The sequence below is a fragment of the Hippoglossus hippoglossus genome, chromosome 21, assembly GCF_009819705.1.
Source record: "Hippoglossus hippoglossus isolate fHipHip1 chromosome 21, fHipHip1.pri, whole genome shotgun sequence".
In the NCBI taxonomy this organism is placed as follows: Eukaryota; Metazoa; Chordata; class Actinopteri; order Pleuronectiformes; family Pleuronectidae; genus Hippoglossus; species Hippoglossus hippoglossus.
The window spans coordinates 5,850,638-5,873,686 of NC_047171.1; the positions used below are offsets into that span (position 1 = coordinate 5,850,638).

At 42.3% G+C, this 23,049-nt stretch overlaps 1 protein-coding gene across 1 annotated transcript in view; it reads left to right on the forward strand.

The window, feature by feature from the left end:
• Nucleotides 1-23,049, forward strand: part of tmem163a (transmembrane protein 163a) — a 53,340-nt gene that overhangs the window by 5,574 nt on the left and 24,717 nt on the right. Inside the window, exon 2 of the mRNA XM_034573498.1 lies at nucleotides 531-650. Coding sequence (XP_034429389.1) covers nucleotides 531-650 — 120 coding nt within the window. The remainder of the gene's footprint in view (nucleotides 1-530; nucleotides 651-23,049) is intronic.

A 23,049-nucleotide genomic window follows, 5' to 3' on the forward strand; every position in this document is an offset into this window, starting at 1 on the left:
AATAACCAATTTTATTCAAGGTAACAGGACGTTTTTTATGCCATTGATCCAGAAACCAGAATATAATTATTCAAACTGACAAGATCTTTAATTTAAAGACAATGATACCAATGATCTGACTATTTACCTTAATCTGATTAAAACATTATTTTGATTATGGTGTTTACACAATTTGCTTATAGAACACACCATTCATATTCCTGTTATTTGGGTTAAGGTAATCAGAAACTGCTGTTTACATGACCGATTCAGATTGATATCAGAATATTTCTATCCATGTAAATGTAGTTAAAGTTTCTTACTGCTCTGCTCTGTGGGTCTCCAGGATTACACAAGCTTTACACCTTCAACCCTTTTTCAATGAACCAACTACTCAAGACTGAAGAGGAGCCTTGTAACTCAAATAATCACATATATCAGCCTAAATTGCTGTTGATATAATCAATGAATGAGGCATGAAATAAAAGAAGTGCTGCGGAACACAAAGGAGGAACTGTCTTTGTAACAGAGTTTATATGTGGTTTCTGCAGGTCTCCTGGAGAGCAGCATGCGCCTGAAGCCCCACGAGGCCCAGAGCTACAGGAAGAAGGCGCTCTGGGTGTCCTGGATCTCCATCGTGGTCACACTCATACTGGCTGTGGCAGCTTTCAGTAAGCAATTCAACACTCAATTAATAGACAGGCAGGATGTAGTAGAATTACTTTGTTTTTTAAATATTGTACGGGTTCAGTGGTGAGTAGACAGACAGAGTGTCAGTTGATTTCTCACTTCCCTGTTGACTCAGAGGAGATGTCATCATTATTGTCTGTCTGTCTGTCTGTCTGTCTGTCTGTCTGTCTGTCTGTCTGTGTGTGTGTGTGTGTGTGTCTGTCTGTCGGTCTGTCTGTCTGTCTGTGGAACACATAACTCCAGGACCGTTCATTTGATCAGATTCCCAGTTGGTATGCATATTGTTTAGAGCCCAGTGCAAAGTTTGGTGCAATTTGGACACATGATACATTCCATACTAATAAATATCTATAAACAAGTGACCTGTGGTCTGTAGCTGTCAGTGGAGACGAGGCAGTGTGCCTTCAGTCTGAACGAAACTTGAACAAGTTTTCTTTTACGTCCTTCTTCTCCAGCAGTGGTCAGTTACTGGGTCAAACCGCAGGGCAATATCGCTGCGAGATCATTTTGAAAGTTTTATTATTTTTGCAAGAACAGGCGCACTACACTATATGTAAAAAGCAGTTGCTATAGTTTATATTTATATTGTTTATTATAAGTATTTTTAGGTTGAATGCCACAAATGCTGCATTTAGATTTTAACAAAGCAAATCGTAAATTTAGATTGAACTCAAAATAACTCTGGTAATAGCTTGTTGGATTTGTTCATTTTCAATGATTAAATTATTAAATTATTTAAAATGTATTTCAAAACCAGGAACCAGTTCATCGTGGACACTGTCAATTGAGTATCACAGTGTGGCCAAGAGTTTTTGTTTTGCACAAGAGGCCCTTTTCTAACTCAGTTATGGAATTGAGGAAAAAGCTCAATGTCACTCTGGGACACGTCATCTGTCACTAATTTAAAATAACCGTATAATAAACAAGTAATCGTGTTGTCGGGCAGAATGACAGAGCATTTTCCCTTTGACCCACACTGACATGATGAAAGTCAGCTGACCAGAGAAAGCAACTGAACGATTCACAGTGATTCATTTCCAAAGCTGAGGTGTCTGAAAAGGGGGGGAACTGAGCAGCGCTGTTGTTCTCTGGTGGAGAGCGAGGCTGAATTTTCATAGTTTCAATGCAGAACATTTGATTCGGTCTCTTACATCTTGTGACACAAAGAAACACTGTCGGCTCGTCAACAGATGCCTTTGTCGAGGCCAATGAGAACGGTCGAAACCGCGAAGGAACAAGTTAAGCTTGACACACGTGTGTGAGAACTCTGCAGCGTCACATAGATTCCTCCTTCTGGTCACATTCATGTAATTCACTGCTCCTGTTATTCAATTGATTCCTTGAAGATAAATGTCACTGTTTCATAACCATGTCAATTAATAATGTTTAGGATAAATCAGTTTACAGATTTCAAGATATCCCATTTCCATTCTTTATTCAGATTCACCCTCAGAGGAGCTTTCATAGTGTCATAGCAGAATGTGTTTGATATTTCAAATCTGACGTTAATGACAAGTCTCTCGGCGCCTGCGTGACAAACAGGCTGTTATTGCACAACCTCAGCTCTGGAGCAGAAGGGATTTGTTCTTCTGTCGGACTCAGCCTAGTCATGCAGGGTGGAGGTTTTTTCAGATGACGACATACTTGATGGAACTTTTCTACACACGTGTTGTTGTCTTATGATTTACAAGCGGTCCAACCTCAGTGTGTGTGCGAAAAAGGGGAAGTGGTTTTGTCACGGCTCGTAACGTGTCAGTCTCCAGTCACAATGTTGTCTTTATCGTATCATCAGTCATTAGGTGACGAAGCATAAACTCGTTTTGTAAAAGCAAAGCGGCTGATTACAAAAGAGAGGGACTCTCTGTTACTACAACTTAACATTTGGTTTAAAATCACCGTTTTCTAATCCAAAATAAAACCCCTGCTTTATTTGAAGGAGTAAGCACCAAACATAATGAGTAACAAGTAGTCTGCCAATAATCATTAGAAAAAGCCAACTGAATTCTGTCCAAATATGTCACCTTCAGTAATTATTTCAGTCAGCCACACAGCGTTCAGTATTAATATATTCAATCTGTGCTTCAGTTGAAGCTGCTCTAATACATGTATTATGATAATAGGTCAATTGAGAAGGAAGGCTTCCTGATCTCCTTTTTAACACCTTTATTATCAGGATTATTAGTATAAAACCTTGAAAAAAGTGAGAAACATTTGGGCATCAAGGCCTCGATTTTCACTCGAAGTTTGTTAAGAGGTTTGATATGACTAGATGGATTGTATTGTACTGTTTTGGCATTGGTGCTTGCAATTTTCCTTGATAGTCTATAGCTCAAGGCAGAGTGAATACTCGACATGCATCTATCGTATCGTATCTTATCTTGTTTTATTTGATCTGACATAATGTGGTCCTGTCTCCCCCGATTTCATCTAATCTGGTTTTGAGATGATATTTAAAATTAAAATTGGTGAGACTCTGATCTGGTCAGAGTAAACCCCTCCCAAGTGAATCAACAATGTCCCTGTGATTGACAGAAGTGATGAAATGGTGTGGGTTCTGGTTAACCCTCTCATAAGTTCTTCATACGAAACTCCAGAGGAACCCGAACAAAACAGCTGGCTCTATCTCTCAGGAGATATATACAGTATGCATACACATACAAACATGTTTTGCAAGTCAAACCAGTGCAAGAAAGCACAAAAGCATACTGCACAGTGTAGTTGGGAATGTGTGTGTGTGTTTGTGTTTGTGTGTGTGAAGATTGTTTGACAGAGAACACAGAGACTTAAACACAGGAACACGATGACCCACAAAAATACTACAGGGAGACAAAAAGGGAAGGAGGGAAGGAGGGAAGGAGGGATGGAGGGATGTGGTTGCAGGGAAGGGCTGACGAGCTCCTCGCCACCAGACATAACTGCAGCCTCCCGAGGACGGGTCAGGGGCACTGGGTTAGGAAATGAATAAATGAACGGAACGCTTCCCTGCTTTGCATGGAGAGGAGGGAGGAAGACAAAGAGGCAGAGGGAGAGAGGAGACACCTTGGCAGAAGGGACCAGAGAGAGTGAGGGACGGCTGGAATATGGAGGTGTGGAGTGGAGCTCTTGAAAGGCACCAGGGGACGAGGCTGGATGTGCTCTGGCAGGCAGATTCAGTGGTTGTGATGGCTCAACTTTAAAGCACGCCAGCACGCTGTTTCCTCCCGCCCGTGCCCTACTTTGTCTCGCTCTCTCTCCTCCATCTTTTATCCTCGGTGTCTCGTCAGCTTGTTTCTTTACCCCTCCACTTTCTTTACCTCCTTTTCATGTGCACCATGTCTTTTTCTTCTCTGCTCTTATGTATGCAAAGTAAGACGATGACTGGATTCTATAGAGCCGTCCAGCTGTTTTTCCTCCAGCAGACACAGTTTAATAAAGCAGGGTAAAAAGTTCTCCTCTTTACTCTTATATTTTCTATTCCATTTATTTTGCCTTGGCTCTTTTCTCTTTTTCTCTCTTTAAGAAAAAAAAAGAAAAGGATCCTACCCCTCAGAAACCTTTAGCAGTAGTTTAACATTTAGAAGGGATGAGCGTTCAAGGCCGATCCCATTCTGCCCCGTTTTTCAATTGAATTGACTCGTGAATGTCTCGGTCATGAATGGCTGCTCTGTGTTAGCTCTCGAGCTTCCTTGAGAAGCACAGCTTTGTGCTCTTCGCCAGCCATTCACCCGTGAAAGAGGTACAAGCCTGTGTGGCTCCTTCAGACGGATCAGGCTCAGAGAGAGGGCACAGACCACACTTGAATAGAGGTCAATGTGCCTTTTAACTAGCAGCCGGTGTGTGAAGTAGACAAACCTTGACAAATGTGATGGACAAACAGGAAACCGCCAGATGACATACCTTTTAACCCAAGTGCTGAGGAAGGAAGAGATCTTCTTGCTTCTACCACAGAAATGAAGAGCTCTCTTTAAAAAGCTCTCTTTTTTATCACATTTGGTAAAATCCTCTTCCACGTCTTTTTGGCTGACGTATCCGTCTGTCACTCAGCAACCTGCCTGTCTGCGTGCACTCTGCCCGTGCTCTTGCTTTTCATGCCTGGACTCTTCAGCCGTAGAGACACCACTGGAGCAGAGACGATAGCCAGACGTTAGCGAGCGAGCCACAGAAAAGTCAGACACAATAAATGTAAGTCTCAAGACAACACTTTAGATAATTGAGACACCAACATGCTTGTGTCAGTGTGCACCTGTCCTGCACAAGAACAAAAAGAGTGACCCATTTCTAAAACTCTTGCTCTAGTGCTACCAGTGGTCAAAAGGTCCACATGGTCCCTTTAGGTTTGTGAATATTTGGTTTAACCTTGTTTAGAACATGAGCTAACGCAGCATCAAGCATTGAAAGTGCTGCCAGATTTTTAAACCTTGCACATTGAATTGAAACGGTAGTTGGTCTGTCGTCTGCTGCGATGATGTATGAGTTTGGCAGATGTCATCTAATCAAACAGAGAAGAGGTGTTTTTGTGAGCAGGGTAAAAAAACAAAAGACATAAACAAAACATGTTATTTATAGTGTTTTCTTATATTTACACAGTGTGTCATCATCTACTTGTGCTGGATTACTTGCCCTCCAGCAGTGTTGAAATATAATACGTATTTTGCATTTTCTTGCGTGTTTTAATATTTCTCATGATCTCAGCCCAGGTGAATACTTCCTGTTTCATTATCAGGTATTAGAAGATTTCTGCTTTGTGTTTATCTAACGCATTTGTGTTGTGCTTACTAAGCAGCCGCCGGAAAAGCTGTTCTATAATCAGAATGAGCAATAGCCACACACCAACAATGGTAATTTTTCAGATTGCCTGTGCAGGCCCTCTAGCAGCAGGCTATGGGGGCTGGCGAGGGTCCTATCTTACACACGGTGCAAAGCTGTGGTCAGATGCATTGTTGTGTGTTTGTTGGCCCTGGTGTGATGAAGTCAGTGGAACAGTTTGTCACTGTTATTTAAAGGGTGCATAATCAAGACAGTAATATGTGCCCTTCATAGACGTGTGCATAGCGCACATACACGCTCCTCATAAGACAGGGTCCAGAAAGTGTCAAACAGGAACAGGAAGGAAATATTTTATTGTCAGGGCGTGATGGGAAATTGGGAGGATAAAAAGAGGAAGAAAGGAGGAAGAAGAAGATGGACTAAGTTTTGGTGAGACAGTGGGAAATGGAAAGATGGAAAAGTAGACCAGTGAGAGATGGAGGAGAAATTACTAAGCAAAGACACAGCAGGATGAAAGAGGGAGTTTGCTCTCTCGTTCCCTCCGTCTCTGCAGTCGAGCTGTAATTACACAGATTTAACCTAGATACAAAGAGTAAAAGCTCAACATAGTTATGAATAAACCATCTCTTCATGGGTATGTGAGCTACAACTCTGCAGATGTAGATAGGAGGAGCTAAGTGTATTAAAAAGTAGCTGCGTGATGCAACTTTCACACTAAGACCACGTTGGACACGTAGTGAGGAGGGGGACAAGCGAACCGTCTGTTTAACTCGGAGTCCAACCTGACGGCTGTCACAGGTTGGACTCTGGTTTTTCTCCATTCATGCAAGAGCCAGTGAGAGAGACCTTCACATTACTGCTGCACCAGGAAACAATACATGACTGAAAAATCTAGATTAATATTCACACACAAATCGTGCAGTCATGTGAGAGCTTTGGGGGGAAAGTCGAGCACTGTCATGGTGGATATTTGAGCATTTCGGTCCCAATTTTTAAAGAATACTTTATCCTTTTTTCTACATCTGCCAAAGAGGTGATTTCTTCATCCTTGATCGTCTGTTAGCACAAATAACGCTGTTGGATTTAATGATAATTATGAACTGGATCAATAATCTGGCTTCGATTCACCTCGTCACATCTGCATTGCCACTTTCCTGTCTCCACAATGTTTGTGCGCATCAACTTGTTTTTCATAGATCCCAACGTTTGCGTGAGAAGTGGCGTAAGCACAAAATCGGGTCTGAAAGATGCATATGCAACGGTTATAAATGAAAATAGATGTCCTGTAATGAAACAGTCAAAGAATTGTTGTGAGTTTGTATTGGAGACACAAGATGTCTGCAGCTTTGACAGGTCACAGGATGATAATTCTCCTTGTCACGCCTTTCAAATGACTGTGATGAAGTGCTGTGCGATGGTCAGTATTCATCCGTGGTCGTTAGGGACGATGACTCCTTCTGTTTACGCTATCTCCTTCTCTGGATCTGAAAGCACAACACAGCCGGGGCGAAACAAATTAAACTCGTGACGCACAGAAAGTAGCGTGTACACAATGGAGATGTTTGCATTCAGCTGTACGGTGGTGTCTGGAGGCCATTCGTCATTTCTGGGCAGTCGCATGCGGAAAAGCATTTCACCAATATCCCTCAACCCCCCCCCCCCCCTCTGTCCTCGCTCCACTTCTACCTCACTCTGTGCTTTGCTCTCGCCCCAATCCCGCACTCCGACACTTACTTCCCCTTCCTCTCCGTCCAAGCCCCCTCCCTCTTCAGCGTCCACTCCCCATCTTTATTTTACCTCCCGCCCCTCTCCCCCCCTGCACCTTAGTCCCACACCCAACTCCACCCTCGCCCCCACCTTCTGTCTGACTCAGGGTATAAACAGAATAATTTATTCATTTGTTTTCCCTCCACCCCAGCTGCGCGGTCTATTTTTACTGGTAACGTACCAAGCTGCCAGCAGGGAGAGAGTGCCAGGCTATTTGGTGTCGGATTTAGAAATCAAATTTATTTACATTCTGTTGTTGTTTCTCTTCTTTCATTTCCACTGAGCCTTTAGTCGTTTTTTTCTTGCCAGTAGCTTTTATTAATTTGTGTTAGTGCTTTGCTTTTGCACAGTTTCTGTTTGTGTGTGATTGTCCAGATGTGCAGCGTTTCTGTGATTACCTGCAGATTGTAATCATCAGATAAAACCTAATCTCCCGGTTCAGTGGGTCATTGTGTGTCATTATGTTTTTAGCAGCAGTCAGCAGGTTTTAGTATTTCAGTCTGTTGGTTACTCCTAATTATTAGCTATTACTAAGCATTTGTTACTGTGGGACAAGTCTGTGTGACAATTTAATACCTTTTATTTGAGTTAATACATTTTTTTGCCATGAATATTTGGGAAGCAAAAAACAAATAAAGTTATTTTTTATATTATTATTATTATTACTTTATAGTCTCACCTTTTTGGATCCTTCAAACTGCTGTTACAACACAAACAAGTAAAGTAGATCATTAATGTGTGTGCATATTGCACTGGGAGCATGCAATTGGTGTGTGTGTGTGTGTGTGTGTGTGTGTGTGTGTGTGTGTGTGTGTGTGTGTGTGTGTGTGTGTGTGTGACAAAACACTCAAAAATAATTTTCTTTCTAGTTTGCGTCATCATTCTGGCTCCATTTTAAGCCAAAGCAGCAGGACTTTGTGACAAATGTGATATTCAGACGTTCACTGAGACTCATCCTCATTAGCTTTTCATTAGTTTCACCAGTGCTCCACTTCATTCATCACTGCACTGAGCAGGATAAAACGTGACACAGATTGCTTTTGTTGCTTTTACCTCATGATGATACATCCTCTTTTTAAAGAATATTCAATGCCCAATGTCAATCTACTTTCTTTACTATTTCTCCTGTTGTGTGTGTAAAACAAGAAACTGGAGCCAGTTTACAGACACAGAATGCAGAGGCAGAAGAGGCAGTTCCAAAAAGCCATTTGTGTTTATCAACACAATAAAACTCAGTGGGGTTAGAAGAGTGGCAGGCAGATGATCCAGAATGAGTTGAACGGAGAGATCAGAGCAGGGCAGGTGACGAGGCTGTCTTCAGGGAGAACCCCATAAATGAAGATTGAACCAGGACCAAACCAGAACAACCAACAGGTGGATCCTTTGCAGCTCAACCTATCCCAGGATTCATTGTGCTTCATCAATGAACCCATAATGGCGCTGGCAAGTGACAAGACATCTTATGTTTGAGTATCACGCTTCAACTTAACCGGACAGCTAACAGTACACATGTTAAAAAACGGTTAAACGTTAAAACTATCCAGTCGTGTCCAACGTCTGCTCTGTTGCTAGGCAACAGCAATAAGGGGCGGGACGAGGCGGTCATGTGGATCCCAGAAATCCTCTGTGGACCAGACGTCTCATTTCGATTCTGCCTTCGTAGCTACCCGGCCCCACGAAGACCACCTGCTACGGTAGACCGCATCGTCTGAAGGATGCAGCCCCTGAACCGAAACACAGCTACAGAGGAAACAACAGGGCAGACAGCAGCAAACCGCAGAACCCTGATGCCTGTTAATTGTCACCTGGACCATTAGCAGCTATTCAACTTGTATTTAGACTCAGTGTAGTTTGTAAATTACCTCTTGGTGTGTAAAATGCAAATACATATATTTTTGTGATACAAACTTATGGGGTTGCTTATACCAGTAGTTAGTTCGCACAAAAAAGTTGATCTCATTACCTGAAGGATGTTTTTTAACACCCTTCTTTGCAAATTCCTTAATCTATAACAGTTTAACATACAGCAGGACAATGGATGTAAACCTCTAAAGATCAGTCAACCATTCACCCATAAGCTGAATTAGATATATTCTCCATTTAATTCCAAGAGAACGATTTCAATGGCCGTGGTGTCTTCCTCAATTACTGCTTTTAAGCCCAGATGCAAAGTGCCACCCTCTTCCCCTCCACTTATCTCCCAGCTGCCAGCAGAGGAACCCAGTATTATGTCAAAACATGTGTGTTCAAACTGGAATCGCTGTTCAGATGACAGAGGAATTTGCAGCACATCATTTGCCCTGAATCACTACTTACTAAACACAAATTACACTCACGCAAATTATAAACCTAGCGGATCAAGTCACAGATACTCTTGTCACAGATTACTCCTCAGAATGCGTTCTAATGAATTTCCTCCAAATACAGCTCAATACAAATCTCAGTTCTCAGGGTCCGATCCTCAGATAGATGATTGTTTCAGGGTTTGCACCTAAACAATGGGAGACAATGGAGAATAGTGAAGTGGAAGTGGGTCACACACTGCTGGTTAGATATCTGGCTCTGTGCTCTTTGTCTTGGTATTGTGCGGTGACAGAGCTTTCTTTTACGACCCGTGATTTGATGGCATGTGCGGAGACTGTATTTACCTTTTACCAGCAATTAGACAATGAATGGCGTCTGGTTTTAAGATTCACTGGCTTCAGCAGCATGAAGCATCACTGTGTAGTATCTTAGTTTTGGCAGAATGGGGACAAGGGCGCTTCCCAGCGATAGAGGGAGGTCACTGGGGTTGTTAGCTGCTGTGCCTGTACCTACTGCTATCTGTGACGTACTGTGTGATTCTGTATGTTTAAAAAAACTGTAAAACTGCACAACCTCCAGTTTAGAGAGACTGCAGTTTGTTTCAGGTGTGAGAGTATGAATTCATGAAAAGCCAACCAGCCATTAAACCTATCAGCTGTTTATGTAAACTGTAAGTAAACAACATACATAGGGAACTGGACTTGCTTGTGTTTTTAGAAGACGCTCCACCTCTCCCTCTCTCTTCTTCACTCCAAACCGACTGATGAAGATGACTTGGTTTCCAGTGTAGAGGTGGTGCGCGTCACTCAATGATCTGAACTGACAGCTGAATGACAGGAGAGGGAGAGGGAACATTTTAAACCTTGACAGCTTACAGGTTCATTCTCTCTTTTCATCCAATCACAACCGGTCAAGGCGAGCTTGACCGGTTGTGATTGGATGAAAAGAGAGAATGAAGGAACTGTGCGTGTGACTTTGGAGGCACGTGCACGAAGACTCGACTCCTGACTGAACTTTTGCTGAGCTTCATTTGTTTCAGTGCTGGAAATAAATAGATTTACTGCAGAGCTAATATTCTGACCAGCAATCCACTCATAATCACTTAACTGCTGTTGAAGAATGATGGAGTCGGTTAGAGAACGAGATTCTTTAGAGAACACTTATTCGTTTGTTCTTCTTTCATATGAAGCTTTTTGTGAAAACGTAACTACTGCACAGTTGTGATCTTTTGATTGTGATGCATTCAAAAGTTAGAGTCAGCTGAACTTGTCAGATGCAGTGCGGCTCTCTAACCGTATTCAGTGCAGCGACACTGCATCATAAGTGCATGGTTTTCTGTGGAAGTACCACACTGTCACACTAAACACATCCCCTGCTACTCGCCCTCTCTGAAGCTCCTGCGAGCGCAGCAGCGAGGTTGTCCTCAGCGTTTCTCGCTTTCTCACACCAGATGCTTCACTCACATATTCCCCTCCTTCTACGGAGCAAGGGGGACAAATGTCGCACGCACACGCACATGACAGAGTTGAACGCATATAGATGTTCCGGCTTCACATGTCAGCGAATGACGTAGGTTGAAGATTCGAATGTAGAGCAGAGGAATCAGAAATATTGCAAACATGTTGATAGAGTGCTAGTTTCCTGAATTTAGAGACAGAGAAAAGCATGTTTTTTTACATTTAGTGCTCCTGCTACTAACTCCTGTTTCAAGGATTTTATTAATTCAAGATATGAGCCACAGTCTAATTTTACTCACAAGTGACTGACGTGTCCACTGGGTGTGTGTGTGTGTGTGTGTGTGTGTGTGTGTGTGTGTGTGTGTGTGTGTGTGTGTGTGTGTGTCATTGTAGGTTTAGTAATGAAATCTTTATAAGGTGGAGGATAATGTCAGAGTTATAAATCACAGTCTTCATTTCTCCCCTTTAACTAGAACAACCATTTTTCTTCTCCCCCCATTAGGAGCTCGGTCATTCCTCTACATCCATTAGTGGATCAGTGGACGAGAAATGATGTGGTTATTATTATTTAGTACGTGTCATGCAGGCATTTAAATATCTTATGTTGGGGAGAAAACACGTTTGTTTGTTTTTTTATCTTTTACATTTTTCAAATGTCAGAGCTTGAACTAAAGAAGCTCTTCCAATTCAATAAAATTATTTAAATTTGTCACAGTTATAATGCTAATGTGTAAATCTGTGACTGCAACAGACATGTTGTCATGGAGCAAACACTGTGCCATTGATACAACCATATTTCATTTGTTACTAAAGCCTACAGTCGTTTTCTTTAACCTTTAGTCAAGTCTATGTTTCCATAGATAGATTTATGTGTGTCTGCCTTTTGTGAAAATACACAAGGTTTTTGATTTGAATGAATGGGCAATGATCATATATGCAGTACATATCAAGACAAATACTTATCCTCTATAATGTAAATTACAAGTTTCTCTTTTGATCATTATGCAGATAAACCTGTTTATGGTACGAGAATGATGACAAAGTACAAAGTGTGTGTGTGAGTGTGTGTGCGGGTGAAAACCCTTGAGGTTTTGTGGGTGTCATGTGGTCACACAGGGTTTGTTACACAGCTTCAATCATCACTGGGATCTTGTGATGGAACTAAATAAATTATGAATGCTGAAACAGACACACATTGACTGTATAGGTTGTGAAACAGACTCTTAGCTAATGTAGCCAATTTCGCAACGTGTTTTTGTGGTTTTTCTGGAACTTAGTCAGGGAAACTGAGTGGAACAAAACGGAAAAAGTCAAACTTGAAAACATTCTTGCACATTTTGTAATGTGTCCTTTTTGTCAACTCCAGGATTCAGGATTTCCCAGTGTTGTCATGTGGATTCTCAGCATCACTGCTCTGATTTGTATTGAAAGACGTTATAGCCATGCAGCCATCAATTTTCCCTTTTGATGTTACATATGTAGCTGGTGCACATTCATTTCTTGTATCTTGATTGAAAATGTTTTATGCAAAGTGGAAGATAGAAATAATAACCTATCAGTGAAAAACAAGCTCCCATTGATGGCTAAATCTGTTCACATTGGACATTTGGCTTGAAATCTGATTGTGCGGTGAACATAATTGTATTGTTGATATTGTTTCAGGCTTGTAGCCATATAAGTTGCTGCCTGCCTGCTTGCCAAGTTGCCTGCTGCAGCTTTAAATATGGAGCCAGTAAGGACATCCTACACCTCTCTGCAGTAATGCTACACTATTGATTCCTTTCTCAAGGAAACAATGTTTTGAAAAGCCTGCAGGGCCGATGCAGGTCACATGCAGGGTAAGAGATGCTTCATTTTCCAAACAAAGTATGAGGCACAAACTTGTTTGAAATATGTTTGTTTCAAGTTCCTAGACCTTTGTTGTCTATCGTCTCGCTGTGGATTTGACTTTGAAATAAATATTGTAAAGATCCAAGGCAAATAATATCAACAAGACAGCACTAAGTAACTACTAGACACACGCTGATGAGTGTGGGTTGGTTTGCGCTCTGATTTTTGAACACTTCTCTCACACAACACATTATTTACCTCGCTGTTGATCTGTCGGGAATTCATTATAAGGCGTTTTTTATCAGAAGTTATGGAGAATTTAATGTGTGTGTTTGCTCGACTGTCAAAAACTCTCCAACAGCAGCGTAATTATAGCACAGGCTCTCCAGGCAGCCTCACAGCATCTTTTATCAGTCGGCACCACTTGACTATTTTTACTCCTCACAGGAGAGCCAAAGAAGTGAGGTGTTGCTGTGTGATCGGATATAAACGTCAGAGGAGAATGTCTGTGCTTGGGGATGTAATGACTTACTTATAGTGTTAGTCACACAGTTTGGTTCTAGTGTTTAACCTGTTCCGTGTTGAGGTCTTGAGATCGTGACATTAAGACTGAAGTAGCAGAGGTTGGGGTATCCGTAGTTTCACTCTTTAGCAGTGTGGTGAAGCAGAGCTACAGCAAACTACCAAAATCGTGCCGTTCGCCCCAGACTTTGTCACAGGAACAGGGTCTCGCTCACCAAATCCAGACAGTGTCAGTTAGTTTTATGGCACAGAACGTTGCCCTGAGAATAGTGTTGATGTTTTATTCTCACATTCTATCACTGACGTTATAAACTGAAATAAAACATAAAACCTTCTGACAATCTCAATCAATACTGCAATTTGCTACTTTGGAGAAGGGACTGAGAAAGCCTAATTTTCCGCCTCAGTGCGTGAATGTTTTATTGAGCCGTCCACCGTTGAGCCGATGGAACACGTAAATTGGGTTGAAGAAGGCCACAAGGGGGTGAGGAAGCGAGCGCCAACAAGAACGGATTTGTCATTTATCCTCGTGGAGAGCAACAAGGTATAATTGGTGAAACCGGTGTCAGCGTCGCAGCTTCTCCGTGTCTGTGAGCTTACAAACGGGGTTACACCTGTCAGGGTTTTATAAACACAGACGGAGATGGAGGCAAAGCAGAGGGAGGGTGAGAGAAAGGCCAGGTAGTGGAGTCAGGTAGAGAACAAGAGGGGTAATGAGTGACAGCCGACAGTGAGACATCAGATAGTGAGTTCAAAATGATGAAGAATAAGAAGAATAAGACTGAGACGAAAGGAGGAGCAGCTGAACAAGGATTAGCTGTGTTTCTATGCTGACAGAGATGAGAGTTGGACAGTTTTCCTATTTCTCCTGGAAAAAACTAGTTATCTGTACAAAAATTTTATTGGACAATGGTTAAATGTGATTCATAGGCTCAGATTATCTTGGAATATCCAAAGTATTGATCCGATAACAGCTTTCTGATCACAACATGCCCCGGTTCTAGAAACACCTGCAGCCTGAGCTTCAACTGAATCAGGCCAACTCTCAGTTTGACCTTCACCTTGAGCCTGCAGGCGATATACTCATTCCTTAAAGGAGACATGTTACGCTTTATTCGTTTTCTCTTGCCTCTAGTGTGTTATATTGTTTTTTGTTTTTATGTTTGTATGCGGTCTGCAAAAAGCCCAAAGTCTCCTATAGCTTGTGAAACACCTTGTCAGTGCACGGTCCGGCCCAGTACATCACGATCTCATGAGACAGTAGCTTCTTTTAAATCAAAGCTTGAAACATACTTTTATTGTACCGTATTCCCTGATTCTAGTTGTTATTACTGTGATGGTGATCTGGCTTAAATTTCACAAGTTTAGCGTATTTATTTATTAGGACTGTATTTTTATGTTGTTTTTTTATGTGTTACATTGCTTTATATTGCTATATAAATAAAGATATTATCATGATGCCCCACATTTGCATTATGCCTGCCTAGCAGCTATAGTCTGGCACAAGCACCCCCTAATGAAACCAGGCAAAGCAAGAGCAGAGGCCAGTATTTACTTCACATGCACTGGAGCTGCTGGCCAATCAGAGCAGACTGGGCTTTATTGTGAGGGGGGGCATGAAGGAGACGGGAGCTAAAACAAAGTGTTTCAGACAGAGGCTGAAAAGAAGAGCTGCAGCAATGGACAGCATCAGGAAATTGTTTTATTAACATTAGAGCATGTACAACTTACCTGACCCTAAAATTATGAAGCACAAGTTCTCCTTACTAATATCTGATCATTTATTCAGTCACTCTCGTTGGTGCGAAGGTATTCGATGCAGCTCCTGCAGGCGTGGAGGAAAACAAAGGGTGAGTGCTGCCCGAACGGTCCAGTCATCCACAGTTTACACAAGTTTCTTCTGTCACCTCTGGGATCATTTCTTTTCTCCACCACTGAATCACAGTATCCTCCTGTGAGTGCTGAGCAGACAGAAACCCAGCGCCCACTGCTCATGGTTTGCTATAAAAACAAACAAACCCTCCTTTGAGCTCGGCCCAGTCAGAGGCAGTCAGACAGAGGGAGCAGTGTGGAAGGCAGTGGCAGAGCAGTAGAGTCACACAGACAAGCAGCACTTAGGCTAAGTTGATAGAGTGGGATTTGAGTGACAGTTCAAGGCTGCAGCACTCTCGAGGATAATTGGCCCAATTTCAGACCTGATTTGCCCCTTCCGACAATCACGTTCCCGACGGTGCAGATTATCTGCCCAAATAATCCTGAAGTGTGAGGGGTTTACAAAATAATCTTAAAGCTACCGATTGAGTCGGAGCGAACATGTTGGATATTAACGATAAGCGGCTCCAACAGAAACCCGGAAGGCATCACCAACCGGATGTTGCGTACTTGTACAGCTGCGACTAAAAACCACAATACATTTCCAACTCACCTCCAGCTTGTGCTGCAAAATGAATAAAGATGATTCTGCCATCTCTGCCATGATTTCATCCATAGTTGTTGTTTTTAATTTGTTTTATTTTTTCCCTGAACAGAACATGTCCTCCTCCATGTTTGTTTTTCTTCTGAAGTCACAGTCAATCACGCAAATTTCCACCCTCCAGTTCAGAAGGTGGCGTTAATGCTCATAACAGTCAGTTTGCCAACCGCCATTAAAAAAGTGAAGAAGTGTGCGGTCCGACGTTCTGGCCAAATCGTCCAGTGTGTGCGTTCTGAAGATTATAAGATAACAAATCGGTTAAATCTGTCATTATGTCTGTGGTCTCCTACGTTTTTTAAGATCAGTCAAGAGTTGAAAATCCTCTAGTGTCAAGCAGCAGCCTTTACCTGCTCGAGATAAACCCCGGTGCAGCTTTGGTGAAGAACTATCCTGGATCACCTGAGAGGTTACAAGTGTTTTCTATTGTGCTGTCTGAATCCCAGCAAGCAGCAGGGCAAGTTCATGGCCAGGACACACACACACACACACACACACACACACACACACACACACACACACACACACACACACACACACACACACACACACACACCACAGAAGACTAATTTGCACTCAATTTTCTGCCACTGTTCTGCAAAACAACCAAGGCTACTTAGATGATGCCTATTACAGCCTCTCTCTGTGTGTGTGTGTGTGTGTGTGTGTGTGTGTGTGTGTGTGTGTGTGTGTGTGTGTGTGAGTGTGAGAGTGTCATGATCCTAGCTGATAAGACAGAAATAGATTAGTCTTCAAAGGTCTTTTCATAACAGTGACTCAGAATGTTTTCAAGTGAATGAGATGATAACCTTTATTTGTAGATCACTTACACAAACACAGTTACAAAGAACAAGATAAAACAACACTGAGCGGATGTTAATGACCCAGAACCACGTGGCTGTGTGGCACATCTTTCCTCCACCACACACCACTGCTTTAACCGGTTGTGCATGTTTTCCGACACGTTGGCACCACGGAGGATATTGCATGTGTTGCAGTAAATGGCACATTTCTCTATTGGTACCTGGTTGTAAACTAACTGATACAGAACGTTCCCCGTGTTGCATCCTGTCAGCTCACCCAAACACAGCGGTGAAAGGTTTCTCAGATGGATTTCAAGCTGTCACTTGTCCCCAGCTACACTGTCTGCACAGCCACATCCCTGAAAGCACATACTGTACATGCAGTGGCACCCCTTCTTGATGTGATACCAGAGCCAACTCCAATTTTAAAGACCAGAGCAGAAACGGTGTCACTGGAAGTGTTATTTCCCAGCCTCTACGTGTGGGTGCTGATCGGTGTGGATTTTTCATTGTCCTTGCTCGTCTAGTGTGGTTGGCAGTGACACACAACGACATGTTAGACGTTCAAGACCCTGGTCGTTGTTGCACGTATTATAATTGCTTGGTTTTGCAGTTGAATTCTCAGGAGTATTTGGGCCTGAAAATGGCAACTGACCTGAACCGGCCTGGTGAATGCATTTTAAAGGGTGTGACTGAGAGCTAGATCACACTGTGTTTTTTATGGCAGAAGGAGAAAGATCTACATCACTGCAGTAAAAGTGGAACATAAATAATGATTTGTATTTGAATGCTAATCCCTTGTAAATAAATGATCAGGACATATGGTTGTTACTGCCTGTATTCTAAAAATGTTAAGTTGCAGATACCCCACAATTCTCTCATATATTGTAAACTCCTCTCACAAAAAAGAAGTAGACAAACAGAATCTATTTGAAGTTTAACACTTTAACAGTATGAAATCCAATCTATGCCAGAATGCAGGATGGCACCATTGAGCACTTCACTAACACATCCATGTGTTGTTTTCAGCAATAAAAAACAGCACTTGGATATGTGAGTTAAAAACATACAGGTACATTGAAATGTTGCAGCAGCAGCAGCAGTATTTTGCGTTTTGTCATCATGAAAACATCTAAAAGGGACAAAGTAATATAACCTACTGATATAGTATGATGTGAAATTCTATTCAGGTTGTTTTTTTTGTTTTTAATTATAGTTCAAACTGCTTCAAGGACTCTCCTCAGCTACCAAACAGTAATAGGTCCAATACATCACAGTTTCTTTTCCAGCTCTGAAGCCTATCAGCTCCTTCTGTGCTGTTGCCACGGCGAACGGTGAAACGAGAGACCAGGACAGGAGGGGTTTTCACATCCAGAAACTCCTCATCCGTGTTTTTCTAGAAATGTATAACCAAACAAAAGTGAATTGTAAAAACTCTCCAAATATTGTTTACTCGGTTTCACACTGAGGAAATCCTTAATAAGCTGATCAGGAGATCAGGGGGCTGTAGACTTGATGTTGTGAGTCACCAGTATTCACCCCAGTCAGATGATTCTCTGCGACTCATGATGTCCCACGGATGGTTCGAATTTGGATGAAACGTAATGCTTGGACAACCTTCGCTTGATCCTGCACTTCTGCGGCACATTTCCAACGCTGATCAAATCAACCGAAAAGCCTTTCATCCAAATTACTACCACAATCTTGTGAGTGACCCACTGAATTGTTTTCCAAAACCTTCTAACCAGTGTGGAAAGATTTGAGTAGACTGCCGACAATGGTAGACACTGTTGTTTAAGAGCGGCTGAGACTGTGATGTCACCAATAAGCAATCTGGCTTGTTTGGTTTTCTGGCTTGTTTGTGTTGCTCAGCGTCGTAATGAGTCGAGCAGCGGGGACACGGAGACCGAGATAAACAAGCAACACTATTAAATTGTCCCGTTAACAAAAGTCACAGGGGTGAATGAATATTTATTAGACTGGCATGCAGACAATGGGCCCAGGGCATGTGTCTCTCTGTCGTAGTAAGTGTATATTAGTGGTGTAGTTCTGTTGTGTTCATCTGTAGTTTTTTTTGTGTCCCCTGGGTCTGTGCCCAGTCAGTAATTTTGGTAATTCTTCTATGCTGGCACGTCCTAGTCTTTTGTAAAAGTCAGTAATCATATAATTTCTGAGGTCTCAGATTTGATTTAGTTCATGACAGCAAAATACTGCCGCACAGATTTAAAAGAGTATTTTACCTTTGCATAGCTCTGTAGTAAAGATTGACTTTGAATTCAACAATATCTAAATGTATTTAATCTCTTATGGTTTTGATGTTTTTGATGACAAACGCCATTCGAACAGTCGTACAGCTGAGATAATCTTTTGGGGTCAGACTTAGGTCTAGGTTAGGGTAAGAATAAGGGTTAGGCATTTAGTTTTAACGGTTAGGTTAGGGTATGGGGGGCTAGGGAATGCATTCCGAATTATAAGTGTCCTCATTTGGATAGAGGTACAAGCTTTTGTGTGTGTGTGTGTGTGTGTGTGTGTGTGTGTGTGTGTGTGTGTGTGTGTGTGTCAATTTGATTATGCAGAACAGTCTCCACAGAGCTTATTATCAACCTTTGTCGTCAGAGACCTGCCTCACTTCCACTTCACACACATGCATACAGAGTCATGTTTATACATACAGGGATGTGCAGGTTAAAAGAAATCCCATATGTGCAATAATATGCCAAAACATATCACCGTGTCATCACTCACATACTCTCTCTCTCTCTCGCTCTCTCTGTTTTCCTTTTATCATTCTCGATTCCTCTGCGTGCTGAATCCTCACCCGAGTTATGTTTGAATCAGCTCCTCCTCAAGGTCACAGATACAGAGACCCACACACTGGATACACTGACAATGAGCCACAGAACGTTTTTAGTCCACTGAGGTACATAGGCTGTCTAATAGTTGTGTGTGTATGTTTCATGCCTGGTGTTAAACACATCTTCTGGGTGAATGAGCTGAACTGAATGGCTTCCTGTAATGACCCGGTTCATTTCTCAGTTCAGTTAAACTCTCAGTTCAGCTGTGAGTGAATGTGCAGGGCTACGCTCATTCAGGGAGCGAATGATTCGAGCCATTGAAAGTGTGGGTAGGTACTTTATCGACCCAGGAGATTACTTGCAGCGGTGGCAACACACAACAAACGAAACGCAACACAACGCAGCCCATGTAGCATATAGAAAAGGAAGAACAAAATGTGAGTGAGTCATTAGTGGCAGAATAAAATGTATATGAATATCAATAAAATAAAAGATATGAAGAACAGCACTACATATGAATGACACCTAAATTTACATGTCAGCAGAATGTCTATATCACAATGAATAGGCAGAACACAAAGTGAATAGACTCAGACTCTTTCACTGCGAGTGAACGGTTTGTGTTCGGTGGTTCATTGATGGAGCGAACTACACAGTGAACATGAGCCCTAACTGATAATCAATGGTTAATTTAAAAAAACAATCAATTTCAAAATATCAATAATTATGAACAGAGTTCATCAAAGCGACAGCAATGTCCTGTTCTGGAAGCGAGAGGTTAATGAGGGATGTATGGTGGTCGGCTGTGTTTCAGTTCAGTGAGTAAAGGACGAAAAAGTCTGAACTTCGGTTGATTATTGAACGATTCAGTGAGCAAATCTGTTGAGCTGTTAAATGAATGATTGTAGTGGTTCAGGACAATGCAAAGAACATTGTTGAATTGTTACACGTCTGTCTGCCGGTCACTTCTCCCTGTAGAAACAAACATTGAAATCATTTACAAGGCAACAAACTTCAGTTAAGATTGAACTACTGAACTACTCAGAGAGAGAGAGAGAGAGAGAGAGAGAGAGAGAGAGAGAGAGAGAGAGAGAGAGAGATTCAGTGAGTTATGGCTCAGGTGTTTGGTAAAACTCCCGGGTGTGGGCCTAAAGCAGGAAGCAGTCGGACTCAGGTGTGACTCCATTCTGCCATAAGAACAATTATTTGTGTGTGTGTGTGTGTGTGTGTGTGTGTGTGTGTGTGTGTGTGTGTGTGTGTGTGTGTGTGTTTCTCACACATATGCGGTCCTCAAACTGTAAAGATGTATCTCGTGCTTTTCATTTTATTTGAGTCTGCGCAGCACTGACCCTGGATCGGAGCCGTGGTACAAAGGTGCCACCCATTCACACTCTCGGCCAATCATGAGTCAGTCTCAGCTGTCAATGATGACGTTTCCCCCTGTTTGTATTGCATCAAATAACAATTAAAAAGCTAATGGAAACAGGAACATTTTATTAGTGTAATAGGAACTACCTAAAATGACAGAAACCAAGATAAAGTTTTATTCAACGTGTAGTTTGGTCCATGTTCTGTCAAGGAGGAGGAACCTGTGGACTTTGAGTGGTGGGGTATTGTCTCTCTGACGTGTGTGCCTCAGCAGCCCATCAAGTCAGAGCAGTTATACAGTTGCTGGTTAGCTCCCTCACCACAGTGTGAACAGTGAATCCCTCCTCGCTGGTCAAAGGAAACCGCAGCAGCTGTCTTGTTTGTGAAGTGGTGGGATTTCTGTTAATTATTGCTCGCTGTATTCCTGCTGGTGCCCGCTGGAAGACTCGAAACATATCAGAGAGAGTAAATTAGCTCGGTAAACAGTGGGGGAGTGTTTATGCTGCTGCCAGTGGGAGCGCTGCGTGACCCAGAGGAAGAACTCACAGCTCTCAACTTTGAGTTTGAGGTCTGATGAGTATCGGTGCTCAAAGTAACACAAACAACCGAGTTAAGTAACTTTAAATGTTGAAAAAAAAAACATTATTACCTTGACTGACTATATTTCCTTGTTTTCCAGTGCTGCTCTCCATAATCTAATTTAATTTCAATAATCTAATGTGGACAAGTTGTGTGGAAGAGTCGAGTCACGTCTGATTCAGATAAACTGCTTTCAGACCTGCACTGAACTCTGGGTAATCTCCTGACATTCTCTTGTGGGCAGTATATGAGCACATGTCCAAGTCCGAGGCTCCGGACATTCTCCAGAGACTCTCCTGCCCTTAGTAAAAACTCTGGATAATGTCTGCATGAGCCCATGTGAACCAGGGAGAGGGGACTGGCACAGCTGAGACCCGTTGGCCCATCAACTCTCCCTGGATTCAAAAGGCAGCAGCTGATCTGCCAGAGGGAGAGACACATGGGAAGAGACGCTGCTGAGCTGCAAAGCTGCAGAAACTGCTGGAGTATTTAAGTTGACTGTCGTGACTGAGTTTTATAAAAAGTATGCAAAAAAACAAGCAACACCTTTGACTCTGGCTGTGTGTGGGAGACCCCGGTGGCATCGTCTGTTGCCACAGTCATGTGGGCATGAAGGGGGATGGGAGAGCTCCTCCACCTGTACCTGAGGATCAGTCAGGGCAGGTGAGAGCTGCTGGCTGATTGATCCTCAGGTTTAAAACAAACTCTCAGGCTGCTCAACAGAACAAAGGTTTCAACACAGTCCAGTTAGACTGCTACTATATATGCATTGTGTGTGAGGCAGGTCATTCTCTAAGCACCAACAACCTGCTGTGTTCCTTCTGTAAAAGATGTGGCTGAAACTGTCACATATTCTGCACCACTTCCAACTTGTGGTCTTGTTCTGTGCTCCTGTCGTCCAACATTGGCAAAGAATGTTCAAGTTGGCTGTAAAAACACAATAATAATAAACAAAGATCTTTCTGAAAGGTGCAGTTTTGCCAGTTTGAAACCTGTTCAGTGTTGGCACAAGGTTTGTGTTCTGCGATTGTTTCTTTCAGGATTTTAAGCCACGGCAGTAACACTGATCTGCAATGGGTAGAGGAAAGTATTTGAAAGTATTTGTCCAGTACTCTGTTAATGTGTTACTTTGCCAAATTAATGGATCGCAATATTAGCTGGAAAAAAGAAACTGAAATTATTAGTGTGATGCATCTTTGTTTTATTTTCAGTATCAATCAATACTTTGTGTGACTCAGCAGCTTGTTAGCCTACTGACTCTACCTGAGGCAGTAACTGCACAATGCATTTATACATGGAGTAATATCCACAGGGACTCAATTAGATGTTGTGTGTTTTATTGTAATGTGGAGAATTGTACATCTAGGAAGCAGGACCCAGGAAGAATATAACAGTTTTATATTTGGATTATGTATGTGTGTAATGAACATTGTGCTGCTTGCTTTAAGGAGCCTGTGGCTTTTTGTCTCTGCACTGAATTCACTTGCTGAGTCATGTAGAGTGAAGTAGAGTCAGTTTTCTTCCATCTTTAAAGGAGGTGGAGTACATGCAAGTAAGCCCTGCCGCAATTGTGATGTCGGGGTAGTGGTCATCAAGTCCTTCAAACACCCCTCCACTTCAACTGTAGTATATTCAGGACCCCCCTAAAAACGAAGGGGGAGACGAAAATTTACCAAATGCTTTACGACCGCTGCGGGTAAAATGCTCATAAATGTTAGTCTGAAATCTATAGCCATGAC